Source organism: Lonchura striata, chromosome 5 (genome assembly GCF_046129695.1).
Source record: "Lonchura striata isolate bLonStr1 chromosome 5, bLonStr1.mat, whole genome shotgun sequence".
NCBI classification, from domain to species: Eukaryota; Metazoa; Chordata; class Aves; order Passeriformes; family Estrildidae; genus Lonchura; species Lonchura striata.
In genome coordinates this window covers 13,691,494-13,702,794 of record NC_134607.1, presented here as the reverse complement: position 1 = coordinate 13,702,794, position 11,301 = coordinate 13,691,494, and the positions used below count along the sequence as shown (strand labels likewise).

General features: G+C 42.1%; 1 protein-coding gene across 1 annotated transcript; it reads right to left on the bottom strand.

Annotated features, from left to right (window-relative positions):
• Positions 1–356: 356 nt before the first annotated feature.
• On the bottom strand, positions 357–9,581 carry LOC110482584 (aldo-keto reductase family 1 member B1). The gene is made up of 10 exons (XM_021551935.3): positions 9,403–9,581; positions 7,202–7,369; positions 6,416–6,532; positions 5,686–5,763; positions 4,221–4,343; positions 3,898–4,004; positions 3,020–3,101; positions 2,463–2,546; positions 2,011–2,093; positions 357–1,238 (listed from the first exon to the last, which is right to left on the bottom strand). The coding sequence occupies exons 1-10, from the start codon at positions 9,466–9,468 to the stop codon at positions 1,199–1,201; spliced, it is 948 nt and encodes a 315-aa protein (XP_021407610.2). The 5' UTR covers positions 9,469–9,581; the 3' UTR covers positions 357–1,198.
• Between the last annotated feature and the right edge of the window lie 1,720 nt (positions 9,582–11,301).

The window sequence follows — 11,301 nt, the reverse complement described above, 5'->3', positions numbered from 1 at the left end:
AGAGTCTGAAGTAGCTCAAAGATATGTCATCATTTCCTTTATCTGCTTCAAACAAAATCAGTTGGCAAAGGATATCTATAAAGTGCATATCCTAGTCCTGAACCTTAATTCCACAATTGTCCTTCTCTGTGTACGCAGTGCTGAGCCACATTGTTCTTATCCTGATCTGCAAGAGCCTAAAGCAAGTACAGGAGTTGTGAGTCAATTGTTAAAAAGCAAGACAGACACCTCATTAAAACACCAGCATGGGCTGCAGCAGCACCTACTTTGTTGTTTTTTTATTTTTTTTGTAACCAGAGACAACAGCATTGAGAGACATCCCTTCAGTAAAAACACAAGCAAACAGTACCTAGGGAACAGTACAGGAGAGTGAAAATCTGCTGTTGGCTTCTGTGAAGCTGCCCAGTTTTTCTGCTTGCTAAATATGACAGCTGCCAAACAAAATAATTCCTGTGTGTCTCCTTTATCAGACTTTGGATTTTCTAGGAGAGTTTCACAGTCTCAACTGCAACCATTCTACTGATAAAGGCAGTATTTATATACTTTTGCTGATACTATAAACCAAACATACAAATCTCCTAGTAGTTTATTAGTTTTTAGCAGTTCATGAATAGGAAACCTCATTAAGAAAAGAGCTCCTGAATCATAATTCAGTAGTGTTCCCTAAAGAACTTTCAGCCTGTTAGACTGAAATTAATGTTACGCTGAAGTCAGTATCTCAAGTAGAATGTCATGTCATTGACATCTTCTGGTGTTAAATGGATTGTCTTGTACTGATAATTAAAAGATAGTGTATGTATTGACCTTTTGCCCAAAAGTATAACTGATCAGAAAATTTAAATTTTCTCTAAATTTAGTCAGGATTTATAGTAATGGCAAAGAATGCTTTTCCCTAATCCCAATATATGGGTTTATTAAACTTCATTATCATTACTAAATTAAGATAGAATATATATTTTGCTGCAACTGAAAACCATGTTAAAGGAGCAGATAAAGAACTGATACAGCTGGTTGATGTAAAGGAAGCAAATGTATCCATGTTCAAAGATGACTCTTCAGAATGCCTGTGAGTTACCTTCTCCCATTTTTTTTAGTACATATCTCCTTCTATCATTAATTAATACACAAAGTATTGCAAATTGCTTGAAATAACAATAAATGGTCTGGATCCGTGGAGGATCTGAAGCTGATGCCTATGTCAGTCTTCTAAAAAAGGATAGTCCTTGTGATTTTTGCATCTAGAAAAAGAGAGCATGATTAAAACATTTTAAGGATATAGCTTAGAGCAAAAGCTTTCTTTTTCCCTGGTAAAAGAACTGAAACTGAAGTACATGACACATTGTCTGCATGGTGTATCCAGGGCAGGGAAAGTGAATTCTCTGTAACCTTTACATGTATCAGTGACCTCCTTCTCAAAGGATAATGTATCTTATGCTCAGCTGAAATTGCCAAAGTTCCCCGAGATATTAAACCTCTTTCTTGGGAACTCCCAAGCCCCCAGGATGCTGTTAGACAAGTGGGTAACCTGGGAAAATGGAATTAAATGCAGCTCTTGGTGAGTCTGTAATCATTCTGTTATCTAGATAATGTTGGCAGGAGTACATAGGCACAGCTCTTCCCTCCAAAAAAACCTTACAACTCTCATTCTTAAAATGGAGTTTATTTACTCTGACTGTCCCTTATATAAAGGAGCCAAAGAAAACGGAGGGGGGAAATTGTTGCTTATTTATTTTTGGAATTTCCAGCTGATCTTGATTTTCAGACAGCAGTTTGGTATGCATCCAGTACAGGACATCTTAGGAACATTGTGCCTGCAGAAATCCCAGTGTTCCCAACCTGTACAGGACAGGCGATGCTCTAATAAACCCAAGGGTGAGATTCCAGCAGATATAACCAATGTTGGCTGAGGCTCCCTCTCTTTTTATTTTTAAGTGGGGCTATCAAATAGTGTCTGTTACAAGGATATCCAGTGGTAATCCAACCCTGCTAAAGCCTGGAGGAGGTACTCACTCGCTTAATGCACAGATGCGATAGCACTTCTTGAAACCAAGGAGGGTCTCCATCTCCTCTTCAGTCAGTTCAAAGTCAAACACCTGCATGAAGGTCCCATACAGCTGGGTTACTTCAGTTTGTAGTGAGACAAAGAAGTTTGTTTGCAGAAAGAATAGCAAAAGCAGGCTGAAGCACTAGGAGGTGTGCAGGGAGAGCAATAAATAAACGTGTAAGGATATAGTGCTGGTGGGGTCTGCCTGCAACATAATTGTGCCACAAGGTGGAAGGGTTTGGCTCTTACCTGATGTGTTCTAATGAAGATGTGGCTCCTTACTTTCAAAGTGACTTTTTGGATTCATTTATGTGGTATCTGACAAAGGTTTTGGTGGTTCTAAGTTTGAGGGGGGTGTAGCAGAGTGGGTTGTTGTGTAGTTTAACACCATTAATGACTCTGTAAGGTACTCTCTTACCTTAAAATTTTCTTCAATATGCTGTGGAGTGACAGATTTGGGAATCACACTCACATTTCTTTGGATTTGGAGCCGGATAAGCACCTGCAGGAACACAGGGAATTTACACATGAGAAGTGCTGCCTGTCTTCTGAAAGCTGAAAACCAAAGGTGTCTGCATGGTTACACAGAGCAGCTCTACTGGTAACTAGAGAGGGCTCACAGATGAGAAGCACTACCTAAACCCCTCCTAATTACTACATGAGCTCATTAAATCCTTATCCATCTCTGAAGCTGAGATGACAACAAAGGAGTGCAGTGAGCAAGAGTTCAGGATTGGCAGGGATGCTGTGTTGGGAGAGGCAGCCAGTGTTCCAGTTAAAGCCCAAAGCCACTGATAATCTTCTTCCCATCACTAAAACCAAGGTAGAAATGATATTTTTCTAAAGCATTAAACTATATACAAGACACAGCTGGAACTCCATATTATTATTCCATAATACATCTGTAAGTAGTTACTTTAACACAAGTGGGAAGAATACATGTCAGCAGGGAAAATAACTCTGGCCAGTATTAACCTGAGCTGGGGTTTTGTTGTGCTTGAATGCAATTTCCTTAATTTGAGGATCATCAAAAAGGGAAATATGGTCAGGCTTGGACCTGTAAAAATAAAAAAAAAACAAAAAACAGGCTTCAGTAGTTGAATAACCCACTGTCTTCTCCCTCAAGTCTTGTATTATAAGATTATTGTTTAAATGATTAAAAAGCATCATCTTGCACACTTTAACATCTTGTTTCTTCGGTTCCTGCCTTCATTCTTTCCTTTTATAACAAGTGAGCACATGAGAAGAGGCCTATAGTTTCTAGTAAAAACAGGTCACTGTAACACATTTATGTCCAGCCTGAGATCAGGCTGGGAATTTCTTTGATCCATATCCCAAGAATTTCATCTTGTCCTTTACAAGCACAGCTGCTCTGGCAAAAGCCTTGTCCTGGGTCAGAGGAAGCCATGAAGATGGGAGTACGAGCAAAATTTCTGCAACTTCCCCATTTACAAACTTAATCCCTTTGTCTCAGCAGGACTGCAAAGTTGCTATTTTCATAAGCATCTGCTGCTTTGTTTTTTTGTTTGGTTTGTTGTGGGTGTTTTTGGTTTTTTTGGGTTTTTTTTAGCTGAGAAATCCTCCTACATGTTTAATAAGCTCACCAAAGCTCAGTTAAGAATTCTCTTCTCTGCTTTCATTAACCAATTGATCATTTTTCTTCAAAACATGAAACTATTGGACTGAATATCACAGTAAGTGTGAGATTTCTGTGGGCATGATTTTTAATGACTTAATAAGTCTTTTTCTAATTGCAGTCATTTTTCTCTGAGGTTTCATCCACATCCTAAGACTGGTTTACTGCATTGACTCTAATCTATGTCTAAAGAAGAAATATCACAAAATGTTCTTACCCTGGCCAGTTGGGTGCTCCAAGGGGACAATATGCAGTGACAGAGATCCCTTTGGATTGGCAAAACTTAATCAGCTCTTCCTGAGGAAGATAGGGGTGGCTCTCAATCTCAAAAAAAAAAAAGAAAGAAAAAAGAAAAAAATTAGCTTTCACCTCTCAAAAGTAGGAGGTACCTCAAGGTTTAGCATTACTGTGCCACATCAGCTTTGAAAAGGCTCTTTTTGCAGGTGTGGGGTTTTTAAGGGACTTTTAAGAGGTGTTCCATCCAGTGCAACACCCCAGACAGGTGTGATGTCAGTGTTGAGGAGCTGGAGGACAGTTTACCTGATTATTTGCAGGTTTATGTCTTAAGCCTGGTTTGCCCAGGAGCTGATCCATCTGTTTCTGATTGAAGTTGGAGACTCCAATAGCCTTCACCATTCCCACATCCACAAGCTCTTCCATGGCCTAGAAACACCACAGAATCACGCTTCCTATTAAGTTCTTTCATTTTTATATGGAAAAAAATGCCCACACAAAAACTTGAGTGGTAAAAATCTTCCTGGCTGGACTCCTCCTGTGCTGTGAGATCTGTACCTGAACAGGGGGACTCTGGTGAGACTCAGGATCTCACATTATGGGTCACCATACAGACAAATAACAGCAATATTCACACAACCCCTAAACTATTATTATTTCAGTAAAAATATTACTCTTTTAAAATACTATCCCTAGGCAGAACTTCACATAGATGAAAGAGATTCTTTTAGAGTAATTCCTCAGCTAACCAAATAATCATCCCATAATAAAAAGCACCTTCTTTGGAACAGAGCAGCTCAACAAGCTGTTACAAGACAGCTGGAACAGAATGGATACTGGTGATCAGCCCTGATTAATTTCCCAGGAGAGACGTACCATTTAGCAGCTGGATTATAGGATAAGCAGCACTGTGTTCCCCCTCCATCACCTATATTCTTTCACACTAATGAGCAATAAAAAAGCCAGACAGCCCTAATTAGATTGTCACATCCAGCAGAAAAGAAATGGTAAAATTATCTACTACCAGCCTTTTCTGTTCCAAAGCAGAAATGCAGAAATAATTTTAATTTGAAGTTGCTGTCATAAGCAGTAGTCTGAAATTTCCACTTTTTTCCCTCAAATGAACAACAAAAATGGGCCTTATTCTTCATCTGACAGAAGGCAAAAAGCACCAGTGAATTCTTCTGACTTTGGTGAGTTTCTTACCTGCTCTTGGCCTAGCTGTGCTGAGCACATGGTGGGAGTGGAAGGGAAAGGAAGCCCAAAGTATTGGCCAAGCAGGAATTCGAATTCACGCCCAAGCCTGGTCTCCCACACAGCCTGTGCTGCACACAGAGCTTAGCAAAGGACTTTGGCCAAGTCCCACTACCTTCCAGAGACAGAAATTATGTGCTCTGGTGCAGGCATGTTGGCTTTGCTGGGGTCTGGATGGCTTAGGTGCAACAAGAGATAAGCATGGCTACAACTAAAGCCACCAAAAATTGCCCAGAGTGGGGTAGGGATGACAGCGACAGCATTTGTTAGCTCAGGCTACTGCAGTCAGATTTCCTCTTGTCATACCAACCCAGCCAGTTTAGTAAGCAGTAGATATAAAAATACCTAAATTTTGGCACAGTGACACAAAGAGGAGCCCAAGGACACAGAGAAATCAGGAATCTCAAATACTTTATGTTAGAAATTCTCTCAGAACAATTCCCACAGTGGAAAGCTTAGAGTTTTCAGGCTGTTATTTCAAGCTAGCAAGATATTTTTGGCCTGTAAATGAATGTACCTCCCACGTATCCTGAAAATCTGTATCGCTGGGAATGATCATGCTGTTTCCATCTGCAGGAAATAGCTCCTCTCCTGCCTATCAGCACAAATAGAAAAGCAACATTAAGGTCAGCTGAATTATAAGTATTTCAAGAAATCATTCAGAAATTTGGGCAAGCGAGTGGAGCTGGAGACACTGAGCTGGATATCTTCAATTATGTTTGTGGCAGGGTGAGACATGGCTGAAACAACTAGCCTGTATCAACAGAGAGATCTTCAAGAAAATCTGTCTCTTGAGGCTCTGTCCTGCAGGCAGAGGAAGGGCAGACACTTCTCTATACCTCAGGTTGGGAAAAGGCCAGGGGGGTGACACAGTGGGGAAACCAGGATTAATTTAACCTGGGGGTAGAGAGAGAAGAGAAAAATCTAAACTAAGTAGTTCACATGTTTGATTATTGATAAGGAAATGGCAGCCAAACCCCACACTGTAAGAGGAATATGATCTGGATGGTAATTTGATGACTTGAAAATGCTGGGCAGGGGAAAAATAAGGTTGTTTTTGTACCACAGGACCCCGTTTAAGCAGCCATGACCTCACCTCTCCTCCTGGGCTCTCCCTGCAGAGGGTTATCTTTATGTCCTAATGAGATTTACCAACACTCCTCGTTGGAGAGGACTAAAGAGATGTCTGGTCCCAAAGGCAAAAGGGGCAAAGCCCTGATGGATCCCAGGACTTAAAGTTGCAATACCTTGAATCCCATGGGAGAGTGCATCAGGTAGAGATCCAAATAATCCAGCTGGAGGGCAGCAAGTGTTTTCTGGCATGCCTCCTTCACCAGGGATCTCTCGTGGAAGGTGGACCACAGCTGTGGGGAAACAAAGCCTGGGAGCTGCTCTCCTGCCCTCACTATGGCAGAGCATCCCTGGCAGGGAAACAGGGCACAGACACAGAGGCAGCTCAGGGTGTGGCACATCTTCTCTTCCTGAGAAAGTGCCACTTGAGGCACCTCAATCTATTTGTGGTACTGTTAAGTAAGTGAAATGAGAATGGGACACTCTGAGATTCCATCAATTATTGCAACAATTAAAACAAAGAAAATAAGTGAACCTGGTGAAAATCAACCCACCAGCTTCCAGCAGATAGAAGTTACTTTATTTTTCCTACCATTGTTGTTGGGGGAAAAAACAAAACAAAGCATAACATACAGGAGTTGACAGGCTGAGGCCAGCAGCGCAGCAGGAGTGACCACAAAAACAATAGCCCCACTTCCTATCCCAGAGGCCACCAGGAGCACAGCCTCAGTTCCTGTCTCCATGGCTGACAATGGACATGGACTACAAAAAAACCCCTCTCAAACCAAGCCTTTTGTTTCTCAGGGATTGACCTGTTCTTTCCCCTCAGCATCCACCAAATGCTTGGCCCTGACAGAGAGGAGGTAATTCCCAGCTTCATCCCACGGCACTTTCCACGTCGGGACTTTGTCTCTCATCCCTAGAGCTGGGTCCCAAGTGAGAACTGTTGTCCAAGGACACACCTTGCTGACAATAAAGAGCTCTTCTCGCCCCACCACGCCCTCCTCCATTTTTTGGCACAGCGCGTCCCCGATCTCGCTCTCGTTCTGGTACATGTAGGCACAGTCGAAGTGGCAGTACCCAACATCGATGGCAAACTTCACTGCATCCCTTGCTGCCCCCTGGAGAGCCTGAAACCAGAAGAGAAGCTAGTGTTTTGCTAAATAGCAGATGAGAAGCTTTGGTGTTCTGCAAAGCTGGCGGTTTTAAGCCCCCGAATATCAACGTATTCCAGCCTGTATCTGGCTTTCATTAGTTTTGTGAAATCAAATGGCAAAGGAGTCACTGATGAGGTGCCTGAGCTGATCCACCCTTTGCTAAGTATTGGAAGTTCACCTTGGGACACGAGGCTATCCTGAAATAAGTTCTAATTTCCACAGAAATTAAAAGCTACTTTAGTGTGACATACTGGTGACATGAGGAAAGCAATCACCTCTGGAATGCATGCTGGCCCTGCACAACAACAATCCAGCGCTTGTTGACACAGGACAGGGAGGTGAGGGGACTCAAAACACTACAGACAGTGCCACCTCCTGGGTAAAATACACACATGGTACTTAAGAGCAAAATAAAGCACTTCAGATTCTTGGCTTGGAGCCACCAAAGAGCTGTTTGATGACTGAATCCAGAAAATGGCACTCCAAACAGAAATGTAATTTAAAACCATGACCACCTCCTACTTTTTTTTTTTTAAATTGTATCACTTCTCCAAGATCTTCCAGTATAAGGGTGTTTAGTTGGCTCACTTAAATTAACAACAAAAACATAGAAAATGTAACTTTTTTTTTTTTTCCCACGAGGCTATACACAACTAAAGAGCCAGTTGAAAGTTTTACAGGTTATCTTTTTTGCAGTCCCTTTCCCCATCCCATCCCTTCCTGGATGTGAGCCCCCCAGGGCAGCAGGAAGAAGCAGGCATGGGCAAGCAGGCTACCAGTGGCCAAATGGTGGCATTTTGGAGCCCTTCATCTCTGGCCGCTGCTGCAGCTTGGGAAAGCTGCCATGCTGGAGCAATCGGAATTACTGCTGAGGGGTGGAGAGCAAAGGCAACAACCTACCCTTGAGATTACATAAAACTCTTTCATGTGAGATGTTTTCCAGAGAAAATAACCCATTGTTTCATTTTCCAAGGTGCTCCCCGAGCTCAGCTTCGAGTCAGAGCTGCTGGGTAAAGGGGAAGCCCCATTAAGGCACCAAAACACTGAGACTGCTGTGGGAACATTGAAATCAAATAGCTTTAATTAAATTATCCCCATGGGTTTGGGCCTTGTTTTCATTACATAACAGAAGGTATTTTGTAGTGGCAGGGATCATGTACCCAAACTTTTCCTTTTACTCAGTCCTGACCAATTTCTATTAGCAGCTCAACAAGTTCCTTCAGAGAGCTCCCCCATCACAGCGTTGGGCCCTAAGAGTCCCCCTCACAAGGCAGATTGGTTTTTAAAGTCTACTTTAACTCCTTTAGGCTTTAGTGTCCTTTGTCATCACAAAAACAACGACTGAAAGGGTTAAACAAACTCACCCAGTTTGTGCACATAAAGTCAAATGCTGATGAGATCAACTGACCCAAAATATAGCAAGAATTTAAGATATTTTTATGGTGACTAGAAAAGTGTTTCATGGAGCTGGGAAGTTGTGATTTGACATATTTTTTTTCCAGTCCAAATCCAGGGGAAAATCTACTCTTTTTTTATCTTTTTATCTTGCTTAAGAAGATTCATTTTTTAAAACTTTCAGCTCATTTCCAGACTCTTTTTATATTTATAATTCAATATATTCTTTAACCTACTCTCTCTTACCAAAAGTCTTTTAGGTAATATTTACAGATAAAGAACCACCCAAGCAATATCCCTGAAGAGTGCTGCATACTCATCTGCTGCTAAAAAAAATAAGCTATCATCAGTCTCTAAGGGATTTTTGTGAGTTCCCATTTCCAAATCTACTTATTGCCCCTTAAATTCCTGTAGCTACACACACCCATCACAGATGACACCTACATGACATGCTGGGATATTAACACCCAGTGCCAAAAGAAAACAAACAAAGAAAAACAAAACAGAACAAACAAACAAAAAAAAAATAGAAAGGAAAATGAGCTGGGCAGAAGTTTTTATTTTTGCAGCATGTAAATGCCTGCCCAGAGCTCCCCAGCTGCAGCAGGTACCTGCCAGGTCCCCAGTCCCAGGATGGGCATCCTCCCACGAGTGGGCAGCTCCAGGTAAGTGGCCATGTGCAGTCTCTTTCCAGCACCACAGGCAAGGAGAGGCTGTGGGCTCTTGCAAAACCTTTTAAATCAGCTTGGCCCCTCCCTCCTGCCTGCTGACTGGCTGCAGACAAGGAAAATATGGGCAGAAGTGCCATAATAAGAGGAGGCAGGGATTTTGGTTTATCGCACCCTTTGAAGAACTTAAAAACCGATTACAGGCTCCTCATGAATTTATTGAGTGAGCTCATCATGGTGATTTTGCATTGGTTTAGGTTGCAGGTTCAACTTTACTGCAAGAAAAGTGGTATCTGGGGAGTTGGTACATTCCCCAAAAACATTTCTCATCTCACCTGTCCTGGACACAACACCAGAAAATGCCAGCTAGCTTCTTTTCTCAGAAGGAATTTTTTTTTTTAATTCCCAATATGGCTTCATCCCCACAGCATCAGACACCTATGTTTTTACATGTTTTTATATTTATTTTATTTATATATATATTTGACCTCAAGGCTCCCCATAGCTTTTGCTGTCAGCTGCTGTCATTCAGAACCCTTTTAATTTTATTTCTGAAAGATCAAGTTTTGAAATAAAAGATCAGGTCTGTTGGCCTGAATTCTGCAATGAAAGCAGGGTTTAACCAGTAATTGTAGTGCCCAGGGCTTCTAGGTAGAGATTTCATTCCCATACATGGATTTTCTCCTTATTTGTCAGAAAAGAGGATTACGTAGAGGAGAAATGACCATGGCTCTCCGAATTGTTGTTTCCCTGTCCTTCAGTGATTTTGTAAATTACATATTGACATTTTAGAAATTATACCTCTGTGAGACATTTATTAGATGCATTTACTTTTTTTCCCCCTGGTATTCTGTGTGTTTCTTGAAGGTGAGGAATATCTGAATCTGAGGAAGAGTCTGGCAGGGATGAAGCAGAGGATGTGTAATTTGCTACTGCATGGTAATCCTAAACCAAACAAAAAACTAGGACCTCCAGTAATCTCTCCAAACACATCCTCTTGGCTTTGTCTGGCTTTTCAAAGCCCTTGCTGCTGGTACAGGACTTCATTTGCACAGCACAAGACAAATCATTGCAGCTCCTTTGCAGCAGTTTTTTTGGTAGAAAAATGTTTCTGGCAGAAATGCCAGGAGCTGTTTTATGTCAGCAGCCCTGGGGCAAGGTTCCCACCACTCTCCTATTCAGCAGCACACCAGCACTGAACCCCAGGCACTGGGCTGAAAGGGGCTTCCTTGGATGGAAATAACTCCTGGGGCAGTTTGTTCACCACAAGGCTGGGCTTTGCTGTGGACACAGGGGCAGCCAAGGTGATTTTTTGCAGAAGCAGCTCAGCTCAGTTTTTTAAAGCAGAATTTTTGCGCTGCAGTTTGCTCACCCTCCCGCGCTCGCACGGCCCAGCTCCGTGGGGAAGCAGTTTAAGCTTCCAGGAGACAGCAAACCTAAAAACAAACTCACTGTGCCTCCAGCACAAGGGTGAAGTGTTCAGGTCTAGCTGTTTTTTTCCCCGTGTCCTGAGTTGTGAGATATTGTCTGGGGATATTCTATTTGCCATTTGTCAGAAGTGTGGCAGTTATCTTCTGTTAATTGAGCAGTTTTCTTTATATCTTCCAGAAACCAATCCTCCCTCTAGGAGACAACTGCTGTTAATGGGCCATGAATTATTAATTATCTTCTGCTCATGGGCTATTGATTGTCACTGCATGGCTGAGAAAATTCCATCATCCCACTGGGAGATGCTCCACCCAGAGGGAGGAGCCAAGCATTCCTACCCGGATATAATCTGAATTTGGAACACCACAGCAGCCTTTGCCCACTGCATTCCCAGAGGAGCAGCTTTCTTCTCCC

Bases quoted from the DNA above. Each gene is read 5' to 3' on its own strand.
- LOC110482584 (XM_021551935.3), bottom strand. From the start codon at position 9,468: ATGGCCACTTACCTGGAGCTGCCCACTCGTGGGAGGATGCCCATCCTG. The intron at 2,547-3,019 runs GTTAATACTGGC...GTGTTCCTGCAG, and splicing joins ACAACAAAACCCCAGCTCAG to GTGCTTATCCGGCTCCAAAT. The intron at 1,239-2,010 runs GTGAGTACCTCC...CTCTTTTTCTAG, and splicing joins CGCATCTGTGCATTAAGCGA to ATGCAAAAATCACAAGGACT.